Genomic DNA, 23,385 nt, shown 5'->3' with positions numbered 1-23,385 from the left:
ACTAAAAGGTTGTCAACCGGTCAGACGGTTAAGGAGGAAGGGGTAAAAATAATAGAGAAAAATACCGGGTTGGAAAGAAACGGGCGTGGGGCATAGTAGGAAAACTAAGAATAGTCATGGTGCGTATGAAGTTTCGTTATCCCACTGTATTTGTTCTATTTTATCTTGGAACGGTTGTTTTATAGATATCAGACAGACCAAAGTGAACGTTGTACTTTAGATCTATTAGTAATATGCATCCAAATCCATATAAGAGGAAAATTATGCCTAAAATTTGTAATAACTTTCAAGAAAGGCGTTCATACTCATAACATGACAAATTATGTTTTACCTAGGGATTGCAGAATACTGTATGCAGCCTGTGAAACATGAGCAACACAGGAGAGAAGCAGAGCGCTTGTGGCTTATACAAGCTGCAGTACAACAGAACTGACTATTTTACAAACAGACTTGTTTTTATTTCATGTCCCATAAGCAATTTACTTGGGTGCTCAAGGGCTAGAATGATACCCCCCTTAATACCTCACATACTGGGTAATACCATAGATACCCATTTAATTGCTTGAATTTGTCATAGCATATCTGCATGCTAATTTATTCAGTTTGTGAGCTGATATCTATAATTCATCCTGAGCCTCTGGTGACTTAGAACCAAGGTACAGCATTTCAATGAGGATTCAGTAGAGATATTTCCATATGAATTACCCTTTCCTCACATTTAGACAGAAGGTGTAAATGCAGGAAAATCAGTTATCGTTGTGGTTTTGAGCCTGCGTTAAGCTATAGGTTTTCAACTGATATAAAAGAATTAAATAAGTCTTACATTTTTTTTATTGGCCTCAATAAGTACAGAGGGCATAAAATGAACTAGACACTATTTAAAATACACTGAAATCAGTTCTATTTATTTATGGTTTTATATCAGCCTTCAGAGACAAATAAGCTTATTTGAAATTATGATACAGATGATGTCAAAAATATGACCAACTTCAAACATAATCCTCTGATAACTGTTTCCAAACTGACAGTCAAGATTTTGCAAAATCAGTTTTTAGGAAACTGATTTAAAAGTGTACAAATTATAAACAGAGGACTTTTTAATAAGAAAACAACAATTCAGCTTTTGGTCGTCTCTGGAAGCTAAGATGACAACACACACGAAACTGTATAAGATCCATGCTTATAGTATTCATTCATTACCAGATGCACATTATGTAGGCTTTCTTGTCTTCCATCTGTAACATGGACAGCTATAACTTTTAGTACTACACAGAGATTAGTCTTTAGAGCTGATCAAAAGATTGATACATGTTCAAGTAAACACAATAATGACAAAATGTTTAGATGACACATACATACAGCTACAGATTTTCTTTCAAAATATTATATATTCATAATTTTATCCTCTTTAGTTAAACAAGTACACTATATTATAATGGTATTGTACAATTCTAGGTTATAACAAACATTTTACTTTTTATTAATGCATAATTTATCAAGTAATACAAATATTTCTTTTAGCAAAATAATCAGAGTTGTTCAAAGTATTGCATTTGTACAATTAATTGTAATATTCTTCTTCATATTATATTCTCTGTGCATTTCAAAGCCATTTTACTCTGATTAAGTATTCAATAAGTACTGTATTGTTTGAAAGATTCATTACTTAAAATGGAAACTCGTTATCCTTCTGCTGTATAGCACATCATGTTTTCCTGTAAAACTAGAAAACACAAAGTCGTCAAATCAATGGTGACTAATTACAGTACCAAAATACAATAATTACAATTCTGTATGTTCGTAGAAGTTGGATTAAAAATGCAAGTAAACCATTTGCATATAAAGTTTTCACAACAAGCACCATTATAATAAGCCATACATTACAGCTTATTTAAATAGACTGATTCTTAGGTACCGGACAATGTATGAACTATAATAAGAGCAAGGTAATTTATTCAAACGCAACACCGTTATCAAGTTCTATCAATACTGTACTGACTGACCTGTTTATACACTACATACCTGACTAATTAACAATGAAGCTTGGCTCTTGTTTAGTTTACACTTTTACTATTCCTCTCTGAATACAGCTCATTACCCATACTAAAACAAGTAATTCTGCTACATTTTTAAAACAGTATCAGCCACATATGCCATCTTACAAAAGACTTGGTATACTTCAACCAATTTCAATAATGTGAAGATAATCATGAAATTTAATGACTGTTTGATTGCCAGAATTACAAAGAGATTGTGTTATTAACAGAATTATTTCCATGGATGAGCCTAAAGACCTTGCAGTATATTATATTAAACAAACTTGTTCCCTCATCATGAACTATTACATTAACAGTAAGTACAGATATGAGACATCACAGAAAATGCCTTTCATATGAATTTTATTTTACAGAATGAAGTTATATAACTGAGAATGCTATCAAATACAGAGAGAATATCTGGAAGTCACACCAAGACATGAACTTTCAGTCATTACAAATTATTGCAAGTCAGTAATGATTATGGTATTACATTTCTTTGCAACAATAACAAGGGACTGAGAATTGCTCAAGATTTCCTTTGTATATGACATGAATAGAATCATATTAGAGCTCTGGGTGTTTTATATTAATTCTGTATTAAGTGGCTAGGAAGAATTGGAAGACATTCAGAAGAAAGTTTCCCAGGATTTAAATTCCCCAACAGAAATTATTCAGAATCTTGCCATTAAAGTATCAACTTATGTGTTAATAGACAGGAAACTGAAATGTTGTAAAGTATTAACAGACAAAAAAGATAGATGAAATCAGATCTTTGCTTGAATAATCATCTCATAAATCTCTTAAATTCCTTTGCACAAGAAAAAGGAATATCACAAGGCATCACAAGAATCACTACAAAATTATTTAAACTGCGACATTACTAAACAACAGTTGAGCACTTACTGCAGCCAAGTGACACAGCACCCAGACTTAATTTCTATAACTGGTACCTTCAGTCAGTGGGGACACTTAATAACTAAAGCCCATCAAACCAACTCATACACAGAATATCTCAGAATCTCAGACGAATCATTCAACATGAAATGTCCCATACATCTAAAGAAGCACTACAGTGTGTAAGCCAGAATCCGCGTAGAAGGCACGGGGAATGTGTGTGAGTCAATGCGTAACATTTTCAGATCTCATGTAATGTATGGAAGTAAACTGCAAACTTGCTAGAACTGCAGCTGACCGACTAGGAAAAACAGCAATCAATACAGTGATGACGAATAGCAAAAAAGGCCATGCCATGGTGTAGCTGCCAAGTATTCCTTGTCTACATTGGTCTTCTTGTCACCAAATCATAAACTAGCCAGCTGAAATTTCAACGCCATTAATAAATCCAATAATATAATTTTCAGCCAAATCTCAGAAACAGTATATTTACAATACTGAAGATCCCCAATTTTAATTTCAAAATCAAGTTCCCAACATGCGGAAAACACTGAATGGATTTATTTCTTACAGGAAGAGTATCAGCATTTCATAACATTCTTTAAATCACCCAGCCCACGCTGGTATAACATTATTTCTAGCACAGAACTGGAGAGATAGGGGACTTCCTTACTTGGCCAACTTAATTTTCAGTCAAAAAGAAATTCTCGCTTGTTTATTAATGTGAAGTTTGCTCTTTTCACTCAACATGAACTCTGTAACAACATTATATATATAAAAGACCAAAGTCGGGGAACATATAGATTCCTTTTTTACTGGAGAGTATATAAAATACATCACAATCCCCTAACAGTAATTAAACTACATAGAAAATGTTCATTTATCAGTAATAAAGTTAACAATACAGTAATACAGGGTCCCTACTGAATATGGTGTATATGCAAAATGGCTTCCGTTATCCTTACAAATACATTAACTATAAAATCTACAAGCAATAAACAACAAAGGCATGTGTGGTATTGGAAAGCAACGCTAAAAAGTCGCAGTACATTACCATTCTTACATTACTTCGCTGGTATGCAGGTTATTACAGAGTCAGCAGATTTATACAGTCCAATGTAACAGATTAAGACCCATTTTTGGATCAAGTCTGGAAACCGTATGATTTTGATAACTTTATGATTACAATTACACCCCAGTTACACTACGGAGAATCAATCATTCTTTCTGCCACAGTTTTTAATCTATTCACACAACACAGTACTAATATCTAGTTCATATCTCCTGCTTATGACCACATTTTGAGCTTAAAACTGAAGATAATATATACAAAAGCAGAAACCCTGAATTACGTGTAATGGTACTAGAAAGCAATTTGTAAGACACAGCTTCAACATGTCAAAACAAGTTCAATAGTGCTATGCAAATTGTAATAGAGAAACAAATTTATACAACTTAACCTGAACAAAGTACTACACTTTCTTTTTAATATATACAAAAAATATATATGTATTTTTACATACATGTTGGTAAATACACTTTTACCAAAATTCACATTGCCATTAGTGATTTCATGGTCCAATAGCTTCCTATCAAATGAAGTAAAAGTGTGACGTGAAAAAACAATCTCCATCTACTTTGTACAAGTTAGTTACCAGCAGACAAAGAGTTATTAGATTAAAACACAAAACTTCTTGGAGTTTCCCTTACGATGAAGTTGTTGAAGAGAGAATAAATAATGAACAATACAATATAAATGAAAAACTTTCACTGACAGCTTATATATTATTATTTAGAGTAACAATAATTCTACTAGATTTAAATGACTATGTTCTGACACATAAGTACACACTTGGAAAAAGTCATTTATCTTGCATTATGTGCTGATTAGGAAGTTTAATAACCAAGTGAAAGAGACATTGAACACTTTCTTTACATTTTGCATGACATGTACACACACTTCACTAAAAGTTAGTTTTGCAGTACATTTACAGAAATGAGTTTAAACTTATCCATAATATCACATAAATCTCTTAACTGTATAGATAAATAATAAAGATTTGAATTCACATAAGAAAAGTCTAATGTCACAACTTGGAACATAAACTTTACCTTCAAACAGCTCGTGGTATGTGTGTGTTCTATGTCTCCATCAGCATTGCTTGGACTTCACGCAGCCCTGGTTCAGTCACTTGCCGCCCACGTTGCCCTCCTATTTTGTTGCTTATGTGTTTACTCAATCTATGACTTGTAGATTCTATGGACACGCTGGTTGGCATCTCTTATCCGCTGTTCATTTGACATTTCCTATGCAGCACATACACAAGATCAGACATATATAATATTTCATATGGAAAATCTCAATAAGAGGAATACAAAAGCAAACAACAAGAGTGGACTGTGCAGACAAACATAAAACAATTAAACATGAACCTAAATCAAAGCCACTTCCAGTAATTTAAGAAATAAAAAAATATATAGTTTTATTTTCTACTGCCTAATGAGGATGTATGGTTAAGTTCCACTGCCAAGATTACTAATTCTAATAGCGAGAGATTCTTATCAACTGCTGACAGCATTTACTCAGCTTACAGTAATTTCTTCCTTTAATATTTGTATTGCTTATCAAAAAGGAATATCAGAAGCTAGTTTGAGTATATACATTTAATATTAGTTTTCTGCCTTAAAATTTTAAGCGTTTTTCTTCACAATGAACTTTTACTACAGTTGTATTTCTTACAAGAAATTTAAATATGTTAACTGTTTCTGGGACAAAGTGAGGAAGTGGCCTTGTTTAGCATTTAATAAAGCAACAAATATGATGCTAAGCATGACAACTTCACATGATCTATTTTACAGATACTGGTAATAAAGTCAATAATAATAAGCACTTTTGTTGCATCACTGCATGGAACCCACTGCCCATTCTCCTGCCCATCATGTTTACCGATTACTTCAACAGGTCATGGGCTCGCTGGTTGGCCACTGCTATCCTTGTCTCGTTCGACTCCCCCTGCACGGCAAACCACACAACAAACATAAAGCGTCAATTTCTACACCACCATACATTAGCCAAAAGAGTGACACAAAATACTGCTACAAAACAGACACAACATTGAATACAATTTGACAAGTGAACACATGGGGAATGTGCCTTTGGTATGTTAAACTGCTTAATGTTGGTACATTTCCCCAAGTATAAAATCCAACTTTCAATAAAGAATGATTAGGGGCTGTGAAAGCTTACTACAAAGGAGGAAAACTAAGCAAGCAAATTTGTGCGTACATGTACTTTATATACGGAATGAAGAGTATACATATGATAAAGTTGGAATAAATATTCTATATGATAAGTGATTTTATTTTCTTACAAATAAATGTTACAGCCAATATCAGCTAAACATACCACTACATGTACATGTATGGAATGGAGTATAAATTAAGAAAATGTGTATTAAATGTTTTTTAACCTCCATGCTAGTATTCCAATCTGGATTCATCCTTAGAGCTCTCTTACTGCCAATACATTTCTCATTTACAAAAAATTTAAAAATGTTACTGTGTAGGATATGGAAGAAGTAAATTTCTTTGAGATCCCAGAAGACAGTGATCTCTGTTTGTTTAGTCATGGAGTTAACCTTGCCAGAAGAACACTGAATACAACTTTACGTGAAGTTGGTAAGCATGGGATTTCTTGACAGTGACTACAAAGAGTTAAACAAATTGAAATACACTATTCTTAAAGCTTAATTTTTACGGTACGAATTCCAGCTGCACTTGCAGTTGACTACTTATTGTACATTTTTTAGGATATGCAGGAAATGTGACAATGTTGTGGTATGTCTAACTGATTATAAACGTTTTGCAATTTTAGAACTCATAACTGATTAACAAAACTAGTAATCTGTGTATGCTAGTAATAAAAAATAGGGAGCTTAGCTTTTCAAATTTTAAATTTTGAAAACAAAAATTATAAGTGGTCAAGTATGCCATTCAATCAGCTTAACAAACCAATTATTACACCACACACATGTATAGTAACCACAAACAATTGCCACCAGAGTAAACACAAGACTATTTACATTAATATAGTTAACTCATAAATTTTAACATGAAAACAGTGAACATAATCAAGCATACAACCAATGCAAAATTATATCTCAAAGTAACAACAAAAGAAAAACAACACCTGTAAACAGAGTTCAAACTGACTGCATAACACACAGTACAAGAAAGGGTGTCAGATTCTGATAATTCATTAGATACTAATAATGGTATGTAACACTTTCTTACCTGCATCACACTTCAGGAGATAAAAGATAGATAGATAGATACACACACACACACACACACACACACACAAGACATATAGCACATAAAACACATGTTCACACATGGGGAATTTGCTGCCAGAAAAGTTCAATATGAATATTTATCTTACATACAATGCACGTAACTAATTAAATAAATATATCGGTACTAAGAAACAATCATTCATGCCCATGGGGAAAGTCTGTGAACCCAGCGGCTTAATGATTGCTTCGTAATATGCTGAGCTTCCTATATTCAACCCCAAATACATTCTTGGCTATGCATGAAACTTTGTATCAAAATTTCAGAAAATATGCTAAGTTAAATTGCATTTTATATAATATGTGATAATATAAGGGCATGATAAATGATTGTAATATCAGAACACCTTAAAAAAATAGAGAATACTCCATAGTAATACTGAAACCTGTAATGCAGTTTCATTTGGACACAGAATGCTAATTCTTTTCTTTCATGCAAGTGAAGATTTGTAGTCTATTTCTTTGAAATTATAAAGGAATATTGAAAGCATCATATGTACAAAACCGCTCAAGGAACAACATGTATTTTGCTTAAATCCTAGTCATAATCTATTCACAAGGGAACAAAACATAAATTATGCAGTCCAACTGTCTGCAATCTGCAACACATCACAAGTATGACAAGTATGTGGAGGATGCGGTTGTGTACCTTGCGGTTGATTCTGTCAATCTGTCTGTTCTGGTTCTCCAGTTCTGAGCCCATGTCAATTGCCATGTTACGCAGGTTGCCGATCATCGTGTTCACCTGCCCCATGTTCTCCTCCATCTCATCTTCACGAGCATCATTTGTGATCCTAGATTTGAATATTATTGACAAAGGTTCAATTCAGCAACTTTCCTGGACATCATGCACTGTCTGAATTATTTTACAGTACCGGTACCTCTTCTCAAGAAGGCATTATGTTATTTATTATTTCACTATCAAAGTGGGAGTTGAAAGACAGACTACAGTTACCATTTTGTTTCCACGTTTTGAGAAAAGAAATTATGATACTGGAAAAATAGCAAATTTTAAAACCTAAATAAATAAGGAAAATTTCGTAAGTTAAAATGAGACAAAATTTGAATATGCTGATTTAACGACTTCATGTTTTTCTCTGACAATTGTTTTCAGACAAAGGCAAATATCCAACAAAACTTTTAATCATATATTTCTATAATAAAATTACAGTGACTGAAGTTCACATTGCACACATACACACACATGTACACAAGGATGATGAGTATCATGGTGTGTTGATTCTAGAGAAAGCTGTGCAATGTCACATACAGTTCTATTATATCATGTAAACTACAAGACATAATTCAATAATCTGTGCATAGTAAATTCCCTGTATTATAAAGGAGACTAAACACATGATACTATAGATTAATCTGTGGTATTTATTATCAAAAATATGAAGAATATGTTGTACTTGAAGGGCTTAAAATGAATTAGAATCTGTTTTGTAAGAGTTGTGGTATTTTTCTCCCCTCTATAAATAACATCAAACAATATGTCAGAAATTAAAATTTCTCAAATCCAATTACCCTGTCTTGTTAGGCAGCAGGGGTTCTGAGGCAACAGAGCACTGCTTGGATATAAAAGAACGGTGAAGGGGAAGAAAAAAACGTAGAAAATAAATCAAATGACTGAAAAAAATTATTGTAATGAATTTAACAATACAAATTGTGGGAATCCATTAATAAATATTCAAGAATAAATGTTTAAGTAAAAAGTTTCACCTCTGCAATGTTCTTTTGTAACAACCTAGACAAACGTGCACCAAGTCATTTTTACCGTAGTACAAGACCTTTAATGATGGTGTACACAGATTCAAATTAATTTAGAAATAAATTTGCTAAAGCTTAGAATTTCTCAAAAAGGTATTCTCAACAAGATTTTAACTGCACTTTCTCAAGCTGTAGTTGAATGATGTATCAGGTGTTCAGCCTCCTCTACCGAGTCTAACTACGTGGGCATTTGACTTTAAAACACACAGCAAACTACTCTTATGTGACAGATACAACATAACAGAACTGATGCATCCAGGGAACAAGGCACAACACAACCAAAGGGCACCACTTGGTGACCAGGTCATTCACCCAAACCTTCTCACCTACCTCAGTGTGAGACATGACAAAATGCTGATTCACCCAAAAGATCTGGCATGCATTCAGTTCAAAAACCCTATTTTATCACTCAAATATCTTCTCTCTCAAAATCCACTATATACATTACCACAGATAACTTCTATTTATCCAAAATATTGTTGCTTTAGACACTTCCTTGATTAAAATAATTTCTAATGATACATTTATCAATCCCTTAAACTGACTCAAATTAACTGAAATGAAAAATAGTATATCTTCTCATTCTAAAGCACGTAACAAAACTATGCAGTATTTTTAAATTCCAAGAAAGTTAATGAAGTGGATGTATGGAGAAACAAATGTGAAAATCTGCATATGGACACAGAATTTTCACATTACATAATTTGTACTGCTATGAAGACATAGTCAGGGCATAAATAAGTTAGAGCTGAGATGTGGATGGGTGAAAAAGGAAAGGTCCAGAGATCAGTTATGTAGCTAAATATAACAAGGCTAAGTCCACTTGAAGAAGTCATACACAAAAGACAAAATTAAGCCAGAAGTCCTTCATAATACCAGGTAGGTGTATGCAGAGCAATGACAGGGACTCACATTGAACTGAAGGCTACACAGTTAGACTACCACTGTCTGTTTTGAATTTCACATTACTAGCAAACACTGTCAAGACACACCAAAGCTTTAAAACTGAACCACACATAAGCTGACACACTGAACACAAAGTCTAGTGGACTGTCGCAAGTTAAAATACTGAATCAAATTCAGATATCCTGCAATACACTTCACAATTAGCTTATATTTTAACAGATTTTACATGATATTTATTTGTAACCACCCAAAGATTTCAAAATTAATTCAGACAGTTGTAAACTCTCTGGAAATAGCTTATGTACACAAGAAGGTGTTTCATTTACTGTCAAAAAAGTATAACAGAAAATTGAGAATGCACTGAGACAAGAAGTTGTAACACCTGCAACAGGAAATATAACATCCAATAGTGAAAGCCTCCAAATGTCAGTCATTATGGACACAATTTAATTTGGAGAAAAGAAAAAGAGTTAGAACTGCCTATGAGTAATATTCAGTGTATTGTATATTAATCTGTTCAATCACGGTTATAATAGTAAACTTCAAAATTCTAAACGTACCACAGACTGAAGTGTTAGAACATTTGGAATCAAGTATACATGTGAAACACTGAGACAACACACGGTAATAACTCTACAAAACCAGACCTGCATTAAATACTGGTACTTTTCCAAAAAAAGTACAGAATTTATGTGTCAAATTACAATGAATGAAAATTTGTAATAAGTGAGAGCCTAAGGCAGTAAAATAAATTTCATTATTTTATAATAAAAGAAACACAATCACATCAACCATATACACAAATATATCTAATGGGTGAATCAGATTTCAGGCAAAAAGGTCTGGGTGAAAAGATGACGCGACATCACCAACCTGGCAATGTATCCTCCCTGGGGCCCCAGTCCGTTCCTGTCATCCATCACACGCTGAGGTTGATTGTTAACAACTTTACCATCATCATTCCCTTTCCATGTGCCCTCATCTTCCTTGAATGACGCTGACCTAAACACAAAGCACTTAGTGCAGTATTGTTTTTCCAATATTCACATTCACTGCAACAGAAGAACTTTCTTTTATCAGTCCTGCAGGGTTCATGAGTGCTACAGTCCTCCGCTTCTTCTGAAAAACACATACGCAAATCCCATGCTGCTCCACCATGTCAGTCAGATAACACAGATTAATGTCCTAAATGTATGTCTAAACGGTTGAACATAATTCATATAAACCTGTACAGAGCTGCTATTTACATACATTCTTGTGAGTTATGTAAATACTGTTTCATGAAAACTATTCAGAAGTTATATTTAAAAACATCGAATGTAATGTGCATTCACTGATAAACTGGAAAACAACTAACATATGGGCATCACATAAGAAAGGTAAGTTGATTTTGTTGCTCTTATCGAGTGATTCTTGGCTCCTATTGTGAAGATCTGTAGCACTTGACAATGAGTCATGCAGCTCCTAACACGAGCTCAGAAGTGACAGTCGCAATCCAGCTTATCAGTGAACACACTGCACATGCCCATAAACTATAAACATCTCGTATGTAACAGTTTAAATACAGCTTCAATAAAAAAACCTGATGTTGGTTCTCATACCTATGTCTGTATGAAACTTGTGATGACGTCCCTCTCGCTTTGCATCGCAAACAACCCTTATAGACATGTAGTTTGCTACGAACACAGGCAGCTTTGAGTGACTTACTTGTTGCAAGGCAGGACACACAATCCACAGCATTTCTCCATGCCTGTAAGGTTCTTTTCTGCTTCTCGCATGTCAGCATTGATTTGGTCCATCCCCTCTTCGATGCGGTCCAATTGCTCTGAGGATAGACAATTGTCAGTTGTGTCATCAGGCGTCCAGGATAAAGTTTCAACAGTTTTCAGCTGGACCTACTGCGTGACCTTGTGTATTGTTTTTCAGTTTCTGATACTACAATTCAGAATAGACCAAATTCATGCTAATGGCAAATTACTGTACTTTCTGTTAAAGATTTAAGACAGCATAACATACTCTTGATAGAAAATTATATGGCAGAATCATATTTGCATGTCCAACAGATGTTCTCATATTTGAAGTTAGTAACAACGTGATGTAAGAAGCTTTCATGAACACTAACATTTTTGTTAACATAAATAACATTAGTATAAAAAAAAGGAAACATGTTAAAACTTTACATTTACAGTGCAGTAAGTCTAGAAATATCACACAGGATGGAAAACTATCACTCCTTTACATTCTGACCTGACCAAGAAGAGAAGGGTAGGCATCATAAATGATAGGGCTATGAAAGGAGATGGGCACTCTGTCCTCATTGGATCAAAAATTATATTACTTAGTGCAATGAAGTCTTCTAAGATAATCAGCTGTGTCATTAAGCACTGTAATCCATTTCAGAGATTGTCTCTATCTCCATGATCAGGGTTAATGTGACAAGACAGACACAGACAGAAGACACACACGTATGCATGCGCGCACACACACATACACACACCAACCTTCATGATGGAGGCAGAGAGAGTGTCTCTTAAATGTTGGATTATAATACCACTCACACACAGGCAACTGGCTGAGAAGACATCAATGCATTCAGTTGCCATGAAAGCTTTAGATCTTACACATCACCTGCTACCATTTCGTATGTATTTTAGTAGATTTTAACATTTCACTGCAGCAAATTACAATTCTTCTCAAGCCATAGCGCTCTCTGTTGTAACATTTTCTATGTGCCAATATTTCTGGCAGCCAAAATTGTAGATAGTATTGGGATAAATCTCTGTGTTATAAACCTAAATGTTTGTGACGAGGATATGTTATTAAATTAACAAATATTTTGGACTTTCTCTATACTCTAACTTTTGAATAAAAACACATTTTGAAAACTATACTCCAATTTTGTCATTAGGTAGTGTGACACCTACTCTGTTGGGCCCATTAGACAGAGTTAACCTCGAAGATGGCTGTCTCCTGGGTTGTAGTAAAAGTGTAGTCTGGTAAAAGTTTACCGACATTTCAGAGGTCCTTGCTGCCTCCATCATTGTCAGTAAACTTGTACCAGACTATACGGCACAACCCAGAAGACAGCCATCCTCCAACATTATGCACGTTCCACAAATAACTAATCCTCTGCCTTATTTTTATGTGACCAACATAACTGTTTTATATTTATACTATATGGTCATGTAGGGGCAACCAATGTTTTGGAGGAATGTACTGCATCAATTTCAGCGAAAACCTGAAAAAGATAATTGATATCTTCACTGCCACGAAAACCTCAAATCTTATCAACTCTATTTTAAAACTTCAAATTATCTACTTGTAAGTACTGCTTTATTCATTTACAGCAATGGCTCAAAGACAAAAAAAATAGTCTTTACTGTGTAAGGTTGAATGACTGCCTCATAAATCAGACCAAATTTCTAGTAACTTATTCTTAGAGTAATTGCTCTTCTACCTGACCAGTACATTTCAGATTTGAGAGTCATCCAACACTGAACTATTCCTGGCATGTGAAAGAAATACACAAAAATCTTAGATAAAAATAATATGTAAATTACACTTCAAAGTTTTTCAAATAAACTGCTATGGAATCAAACACGACTACAAGTAATATTGTGGTATTACATCCAACAACATTGGTATTTAAATTTTAAAGTGTTCATCATAAGACTTACGTTACTGTACATATCTAAACCCAATAATTATCCTTTGTCTTGTCTCGGTGGTATACAGTCTGAGCTATGACAACATCATTAAATAAACTATAAACAAACAGTTTTGACTTGGCTTGTGATTTTTAACCAAAATGGGAGTCATTCTTAACAAAAGACTGACAAAATAAGTATACCAAAACTTGTGCTGAATGACATTGCTTAATAAAAATGGCTATATTCATGTCGTAAAGTAGGAATTAATGACCTTCTCCATATCTACTAGAATCAACAAAATTAATGCAATATTTTTTGTAAACATGTGTTTCTATATGCACATCAGTCTATACAGAAAATAATTTACTGAAAACAGTGAATATATGTGGCCAAAGAACTGACTTCAACAAAGATTATACAGATTAGAAAGCTTGTGCCTGTGTTAACAGCAGGTAATTTCATGTCTTGCCTCTTAACTGTTCCAAACCTAGGTGCAATTTTATCCCACCAACAAAATTACTAGGAAGTAAAAAATGAATGGTATCTAAAAAAGTAACCTAGACATACAGATAATACCATGCAAGTGACGATGCTCAGCACTGTATAGTGAGTGTAATAATGAATCCTCTGTTGACTGAAACAGTAGCATTCCCTTGGCTTATAACACAGCCATGGTCTGCTGAAACTATATACAGTAAACCATCGATTTAACAAGTTTTAGATTTAAGAGACACTGTCTGGTACTACCAAATTTGTTTATAAAATGTCAGCAGAGGTTTCATTTGAATCTCACATCTTAACTGACTACTACAACTTCCGTATACTTGGTATATAAACATGTCAAAACACCCGATTTTAGTAACACCTTACATGCATTATGATGATTTAAAGAAGTAAGACATGGCAGTAACATAATTGTTTGATTCTTTACTGCATGAAAATACTTCTGGATGGTAAATGCTGGATGAAGTTGTTGTAACAACAATAAAAATTATATTTTTTTCATGATATCTCTATACTGAAAACAGTTTATTAATAAATGAAACCAGATTTTCAGTACATTTATAAAACTTGAGTCATTTTAAGATTTACGTAATGGTAGTATACTTTTTCACATGTGGATGTTGTGTGAAACCAAATTACTGAAAAATGTGTTATGTTCAAATTCTATTTCAGTGTGTGTCTATTATCTTAATGACAGACATGCATAATGGAAGACCAATAAATGAGAACCTTCTAATCCAACATTTTCTATCCAAATTCATTCTGGAGTCTTTACACTAAAAATCATTGAAAATTGCACTTACATGTTGTGAGCTCCTTGACAGTTTGTATGAGTGTTGTGTGAGTAGTTATGAAAGGGTTGATTTTAATAAACGTATTAGTGAATGTTTCTTGTAATCATGAAAGTTATAAGTTACTATAAATCATCCTACACACAATTCATTCACATGTTAAATTCATCTCCTCCTGCCCCCCCTCCCATTTATTAATTACACATTTATCAGCTGAGAACAACAAAATACAGACTGATATATAATGTTGTACCTTGAGCAAATAGTGTTACAACTTTTTCTACAAGTCAGCTTTTAAAAAACATATGAATGGAAACATTATAATAAAACTGTATAACTACACAAGATACTGAATCAAATTAAGATAGCAAATGAAATGGTTCTAGAAAGCTGTAGAATCCAATATCTACTTCACACATATGGTGTATACTTCAAATTAAAACTACTCTATTGCTGATGTAATTATAACTGCCTAGTCTTGAGACAGGCAGCACTATTTTGGCAACAATCATTACCTAACCTAACCTACAACCCCCTAAAATAAAAAAAATACTCAAAGAACATGCCTACAATTACATTATGAAAAATTACACACTGTTAAATACTCTGCTTTTGAAACATTTACTGAGATTGAAAAGTGGAGAACTTAGAAATTGATATTACTCTACCACATATTAAAAGCAGAAAAGTAAACAGAATTACTTTTAATTAAAAGAAAATATAAATAATACTGAAAACAGATTTTCTTAAATGAATGATCATTACCATCACCAGATGTGGCACTTTTATTTCTACATTTAAACTGTAAAACAGAAGCAAGGGCCAGAATAGAGGTAGTCTACCAACTGGACAAATCAAAACTCACTTGATAATAATGTACAATATGGATTGTATGTAAGGAAATTTACCTTGTATATAAAACAGTAATACTAAGAAAACTCTTCTCTACTTTATACAGAACATACTCAAAAGTGATGGTAATGATCATTAGTCACAGTAGAGACAACAGATTACAGACTTCAGTTAAAAAAATATTTTAAACAGTTACATACCACAGTAGTGTTGGGTAAGTTCCTTTCAAAATGTGTAATTCTTCACATGAACTGAAACTGACATTCAGGAGCAAGAATTTACCATAAGATTATACATTATTACACAGACAACTGTACACAGAGTACTGAAACTACATCCTAACCTCAACATTTTTCGTACTGATCAGTGTTAACATACACTTTAATAAATACAGTACACCAGGGACAGAATCCAGTAATTTTATTAATTGTAGGTATTATATTTATAATCAATGTAATATAAATTTAATAAGACAGTAAATACATATATAAAACACACTTTGAACATGATTTGGATGTTATCTTTTCATTGATAAAATATTCAGGTATATGATATAAGCTATAGTTGAACTAGAACAGCCGTGGGCAGTGCCCTGATATGTTTCTGAGTGCTGCAAGTACTACCCTAGCACTTCCTTACAGATAGTGACTTCAAACATGGACAGCGCGGCTTAAGATTAAGAGCACTTGTGAGCCCTGGCTTATAGTATGCCCCCCTAGAAGTGTATAAAAAGTATGTGGTATATAACTGACAATAAACCATCCCTTAAAATGTAATGCAAATGAGGTCAAAAACATTAATATTACTAGCCATGTTTAACCAATCAAAAAGCCTAATAAAGTTTAATATATCTTTGGTAAAGTCTTGCTCCAAACAGTCTGCAATGATTTAGGACAAAGAATGAGATTTGTATATTACCCAACACAAACAGAAAGGAACATACGTCAAGAACACATGACATTGAAGTGATTACTCGAGTCACATCGAGTACCCACACAACTACAAAAATTTGTTGTACAACACAGTACAACTGAATATGGAGCCTTACCCCCTTGTTCATCCAACATCACTAGCGATTTCATTCCGACTTCGTGGCTCTACAAAAATAGTAACAGGAGCATCAACACGTGTGGAGACGAGTAACTGAACCCAAAACAAATATAATCCTATCCACCAGACACTGATAATATCTATGTAATCCAGTAGATTCACTAGGGATGACGAATCCAACACTGAAATCCTTCAATGAAAGAAAGTATAAATACATCCACAAAAAGTTTTAAAGAACAGTCAGTGCACTACGGTTTTTGCAAAGAAGACTTTTTTGTTTTACATGATGTTTAAAACTTCAAAAGTGTACTACAAATGAACATCTTCCTTGCAATTATCATAGTTGTAAGAAAATTCAATGCAACATTTTTTCATAATTAATGTACAGTGTCTATACGATTTTATGTAAGTTTTTCATATTTGTTTAAATTTTGAAACAAAGTACTCTATATAGACATTAATTGATTGTTATAAACTCAATGAGCAAACTCATTATCCACATATTGTAAACAATACTTAGTCATCCCTAGTCAAAATATAGTAAGTCTACATACATGCATAAATATAAACTAACATAAAAATTAAAATATAAGACTAAAGAAAAAACAAATATTAATAAAGAAATTTAAAGTGGAGTTAAATAAAAAGAGGAAGGCATGCCACAAAAACAATTATAAAGTCCAAGCTTGTTCCCTGGGTTCAGGTTCAGCCGGGCTGGACTGCTGAGCAGTACAGTCTACTGTTCTAATGCTACCACTACACCACTACCCAACTACTGACAAACTACAGGCACCGTAGCTGGCTCCAACTCCGCATCCCTCTGTTACTGGGAACACATACAGTCAAGAGTCTACCACAACCACAACACCAGCGCCTCCAGCAACAAGAACTGGACCCAGTTTTTTATTTAATATAAAGTTGGTTTGAAGACCAATTTTCCCATTTTTTTGCTGAAGTTGTAAATCACTGTCCAGTTAGAAGGTAAGCAAACCCAGAAACCTTGTTCTATGCGATCTGCATGATGATCATTGGTGCATTCCTAGAATAATTAACATGGGTTAGTGATTGCCCAAGATCAACACTGACACCTCTAATGGCATGACTACTAAAACACTGCCCCATTATGGGCTTTCTTACCCCCTTGATGATTCAACAGTGAGAGCGTTTGTCCACCAACGTCTTGACTCTACAACGGCATGAAAGTAAGAAAAGAAAATTCAAAAAACAAACACACATACAACTAGATGTAGGTGGAAACAAATATTTAAAATGCTACAAAATAACATTACATAATCAACAAAAGAACAAACAAAAACAAAGAAGCATACATTGCTGAAAGCAGGAAACTGAAATTGAGTTTTCAACATCAGTTCTACAGAGCCAACCCTCTTCCTTGAACTGTATGGATGTATGTATGTATGGGGAAGGAGTCCTGAGTGAATACACAGCAAAAGTCCAGTTGTGCTTGCTTGTCCTATTGCTTGCACCAGTCTTCATTGTAATAGATAAACCTACAACCACATTCCCAATGCATATCCCATAAAGGTACTCTTAACAATCTTCATTTGCCGTGGAATTGTTAGAAAGCTGTGAGAAGCTAACAGGTGTGAGGAAAACCACTGGATTCATCTGGTTCAGGGCGGGGTCAAGCAGCAGGTTCTCGCAAACGTGGTAATAAACCCTCATATCCTATAGCCATATAAAGATGAGCAATTTCTTCATTAGCTGAGTGACTATTATCTTCTCAAGATGGGTTCGGCTCCATGAAGTTAGGTCAAGAATATATAAATTACCACATTACATGACACTATTAATTTTTTGCTCAAAAATTTTCAAAATGGAGGAACATGTAACTGTGAAAACGTGCAATCGAAACAGTCTGCTAAAAAATAAGCTGAAGACAAGCAAGTACAGCTAGACCACAGCACTAGAGCTGAAGGCATACTGAAACGCACGCACACCAACATTCGCCGAGCCTCTCCAACACGGCCAAGCCATGAATGTCACGGACGCAAGATAATGATAAACACGTAAATTGTCAAATTCAAGGAAGTCTTACAAAGGATGTGTGTACTGAATCAAAAATATATGAAATTGCCAATTTCTAAAGATAAAGCCTTTCCAAATAACAACAATAACCACCTTGGAAATGTATTTTATACAAACACATCTTGGGTACCATACAGACATGCAAAGTCATTTCTTTAAATTTACAATTATTAATTCATTCATTTGCAGGACTTGTAACACCTGTGTTGCTTTATGTTCATCATTCTGTTTAAAACTAAATGGTAGTAACAAAAACAACACTGAAAACTGTGATGTGGTACAGTGTGCTGGTTCCGCATATAATTCAGTAGCAGAAGTCTCTCAAGTTTTCAAATGTGGCAGACGTATCTCACTGAATTATTTGTCTGGTAATCATACTTGAATGTCTGAAATGTTCATCCCTTTGTGTGTAATGTGCAGAAATCAGTATCAATGCAAAAAATATATTTTGCCCCTCTTTCCTAACAAGAAGAGTGTTTCAGCTACTCACTAGAGTTAAAAGTCTAATAACATTTTAACAGTCTGAAACAAACATATCACATATGGAGGACAAGCAATACATATCAATGTACGAAGCAACTGTTTACATTGTTCTGTTTAAAATACCAGTGTTGAACCGTGTTCTAAACTCTAGGGTACTATGTGGTACTTACATTTGTATAAATGTATGTGGCAGTTAATGTAAAACTCATCCTATAAAACCAGTCATACATAAAGAAAAGGTAAACTATTAACATGTATGTTCAGTTAATTATCACAGTTTACAATTTATGATCAGGTCACTTACGGATTTAAATAGTCAGGTTAAATTTAAGATGTATTTTAATTAATATGAATATTGTAAAACTTTAGTTATAATATTCTTTTTTAAAATGAAGAAACATGATACATGCAACAGAATGCAGTCGTAATATCTTAGTCCTGGTTTGGTTTTTCATGTTCTGACTTGCACAGTTTTACAGATCACTCCTTAATCAACACCTTCAAACAACAACCTTACACTAAACAAAATGGCCACAGCTGCTGAAAGCAATCAGTAGGTGGTATGCAGTCTTCATGTCACCATCCTTATTGATGACTGGGTATTAACAATTTAGAATCTGTCAGACTTTTATTGAGATGGGTATCCCATATGCACTAAATTAAGGATACAGGGTCAGGATATGAACAACATTTCCTTTGACACCTGTCTTCAATTAAAAACAACACATAAACTTGTCCAACCATAAATAAATATAGATTTCAGAAAAAGAAGCCCATAAAGAAATTTAGCTGAACAAGGCTGAATAGAAGTGATGGGTGAATAGTGCATGATGTAAGAAATTCAAAACTGAAATGCTGTTATGTTCACAATGTTAACAACTGTATGAAAAATTGCAGTGCATAAATTATGCTGATATGTGACTGTACAGGCACTGCAACTGAGCTTTAAGTCAAGTATTTATTAAATGTAACTCAACAAAACTTATAGATCAGTACCACTTCCTGGGCCACTTCATCAATATAACAAATAAGCATTCATGAAATAAAGTTAACGTTGATTTTTTTAATAATACATAATCATTAACATGAAACATATGTGCCTTCTCAAATGCTTCATGCCCACCTCATGTAACTGCAGTGGAAAAATGGAATTGGTGCATATTAGGAACACAGTGCCAGACCTAATGGATCAACGTTCAGATAGTCTTTTGCTTTGTCTGCAACTATGTACACAGAAACCATTAAAAGCATGGTAACAGGATCACGTGTTTGATGGTAATATGAAAATTACTGCTTCCTCCACCAGACCTGGCACAATTTGAGGGAGGACAAGGGGAACTCACCTCCCTGGTCGTCCAGGGCAACCAGTGTGCGGATGCCAGCTTCCTTGCTCTGAGCAGCACGAAAAGAAAGAGCCACAACCATTTAGTCTTCCTATCGACAAAAATAAGCAGATTCGACGAATTTCATGACACCCAAAGAAGGGGCCAAAACATTAAGATTTTTATTTATCCCAACAAGTGATCTACTCTACATTGGATTAACTGAGTTACATGACGAAACATATCAAATGCACCAAAAGCACATCAAAGTTAAATGTTACGCAGATTCTAACTGCATTCCGTAAGTCAATGTAATCTGTTACATGCTGAAGTTATGCACATCCAAATATGTTGAAGAATTAGTTTATATAATGCAATTTGAAGGATAAAACAAGACAACGTTTATTCTCATGATTATATGAAGGATGAAATTAAGATCATAAATAAATTCTAATAATGAAGTGAAATATGAAATTATTAATGAAAATTAAAATATTTACAGAAATGAAATTGCAGTTCAGTACCCAGTTAAGTATTAAGGAAAGGTCAAAGTCCACGTCTGACAATGCATGATAGATACCGGTCACAGCGTAAATTTACATTAGGGGCAACTGGGTAAAACAAATCTTACATAAGGAACAAAAATGGACATTTACTAATAAATTCAGTTCACTTTTACTTGGATACACAGCTGTTTACTCAGTTATCCAAAATGGTGGTCAACCACATGCCACACCTAGTCTCATCTGTCACTTTTGTTTTTTATGCCGGTTTCTCTCTTACTATGTTATCCAAGAGTTTTATCAGATGAAAGATACAGAATGCATGTGCGGAAAGAGATATCTGAAAAGAGTACAAACATCCATGGCTCGAGTGAGATGCACACCTGTGACCTCAGTTATAAAAACTCATGTCTTAATGATTTTTAATTTAGACCATGTAGGTTGTTTTGGTGGTATGTTATTTTGCAGGCTAAGAGGGTAATAATCTTCATCTTGAAATTCAACAGGATTAGTAATCAGGACAAACTGCTGGTCAGGTACAGAGTTAATAACATACTATGCTTTGTTGTGGACCAATACATCATTACGATGACCCTCGGTGAAGACCAGACAACTGAGCATTGCCCAATGTCCCAGTCAGCCCCTGCCTCCTTAAACAAGGAGTGAATCAGATGGAATGTAACAGATCCTTGCATGAGGATGACATTGAACTGTGCGAAATGTTTGGAAGTGAAGAAACATATATTTAAAATGTCTAATTGCTCCTAACAGATGTTTGCAGCCATTTGCTTATTTAAAAAAACTGTGTAAAATGATGTGAGTACAGGCAAGTAAAGCTACTCACAATACATTGCTACATAATGATGTGTTCAGTGACACATACTGACATATGGTTCCAGTCACAAACATAAAAGATCACTTGCTGGGACTGGACATGTGGGTTTGTAGCACACCTGTACATGCGGGCAGACAGCATTAGCTGTATGGCACACCAAGTTGAATTGGACCGAGTGTTTTAACACTGACACACTGAACGTACATACAGCACATTACAAGACAGTAAGTACAGCTGCACAGAGATTCCACAAGAGAAAGAAAGAACAAAAAGTACAGCCACTAGATAGATTTGCAGGGCAGGGCGAGGGATATCTTGAAAACACCTACACAGAAAAAGAGCCACACAACTTCATAACATGGAAGAGACATAAGCTGCGAGCTGGCACAGAGAGAGAAAAGCAAATAGAGAGAGTGTGTAGAGAGAGGGAGATAAATAACTTTGTCTCCATTATCTATCTCATGTTACTGTTGTTGTTGTTGTTGTTGTTGTTGTTGTTGTTGATGATGATGTTGTTAATGTTGCTGTTGTATTTTTTTGTTTTGTCCCCCCATGGAGGATGAAAAAATGTACAGTTTTACAGACACATGCAGCAGACATTGAGTTGAGGTTTGAGTTTTTGATTTTCGCTACTGCACACTGCGCCTTACCTCCTGAACCACACGCTTCTCCTGCTCCTTCCTCCCTTTACCAGATTGTCTTAACTAACTACATCAGCACAGGTAGACAGACAAACAACAAACAACGAAATTTCCAACCACTGGGGTTTTAATTCATTCCATTTTCTCGCCTGTCTGGTGGGAATTCGATCTGATGTTCCACTATGCTGCTTGGGAATTTGTCTGCACACAGAACTTCGCTAACAAAACTTACTATAAATAGTGCAAAATCAAACTACTAATCCATGTTCCTAAAGCAAGTTATTTTAAAATTCTTTTACAGTATGTGCATAACAGATCTGACTGAAACAATATAAAGTCGCATTATCCATAATCTCCAGAATATTTATGTTAACTATTCTTTGACATTCTTATTGGGGCTACAAAAATATAGTTTTGGTTAACTCATTTCTGTGTGGCAAACAAGCCAGTGGAACAGAATGGCGAACATGCTACGGGACACAAGATAGAACAGTAAACAGTTAACAGTCAATATAAAAATGTTGTAATTAAAACATTATTTCTTTCATTTTTTGTGAAAAGTTATAGAAATAGATGACCCAATCTACACTAATACAGTAATCTAAATCACATTATAAGCAGCTTTCTTTAAAATATTGACAAGCTAAATACCAGTATTAACAACCAAATTACATGGGAAATGGTGTTGCAAAAGAAAACTGTTCTTTTCAGTTATACAACGCGTAACAACTATGTCAAATA

General features: G+C 34.2%; 1 protein-coding gene and 1 long non-coding RNA gene across 11 annotated transcripts in view; one reads left to right on the top strand and one right to left on the bottom strand.

Annotated features, from left to right (window-relative positions):
- Positions 1–34: 34 nt before the first annotated feature.
- LOC147874590 (uncharacterized) lies at positions 35–2,609 on the top strand. Its single transcript, XR_015533910.1, has 2 exons — positions 35–119; positions 336–2,609. It is a non-coding gene; the product is annotated as an uncharacterized LOC147874590 (long non-coding RNA).
- Snap25 (Synaptosomal-associated protein 25kDa) overlaps positions 814–23,385 on the bottom strand; it is a 47,699-nt gene continuing 25,127 nt past the window's right edge. For 4 of the 10 annotated variants that reach the window (XM_087344126.1, XM_087344128.1, XM_087344129.1 and 1 more), the window contains 5 exons: positions 16,810–16,858; positions 11,672–11,789; positions 10,838–10,966; positions 7,935–8,079; positions 814–5,240 (listed from right to left, as the gene is read on the bottom strand). In XM_087344126.1, the coding sequence (XP_087200252.1) occupies positions 5,175–5,240; positions 7,935–8,079; positions 10,838–10,966; positions 11,672–11,789; positions 16,810–16,858 (507 nt within the window). In that variant the 3' untranslated portion in view covers positions 814–5,174. Of the gene's footprint in view, positions 5,947–7,934; positions 8,080–10,837; positions 10,967–11,671; positions 11,790–16,809; positions 16,859–17,948; positions 17,998–20,686; positions 20,736–23,385 lie in introns of all 10 variants that reach the window. The other 6 variants (XR_015533909.1, XM_087344124.1, XM_087344121.1 and 3 more) reach the window with 6 other exon arrangements.

Source organism: Zootermopsis nevadensis, unplaced genomic scaffold (genome assembly GCF_977971745.1).
Source record: "Zootermopsis nevadensis isolate Lab colony 2312 unplaced genomic scaffold, Znev_1.0 Znev_ptg000007l, whole genome shotgun sequence".
In the NCBI taxonomy this organism is placed as follows: domain Eukaryota; kingdom Metazoa; phylum Arthropoda; class Insecta; order Blattodea; family Termopsidae; genus Zootermopsis; species Zootermopsis nevadensis.
The sequence above is the reverse complement of the archived record's forward strand: the minus strand, read 5'-3'. Positions and strand labels throughout refer to the sequence as shown.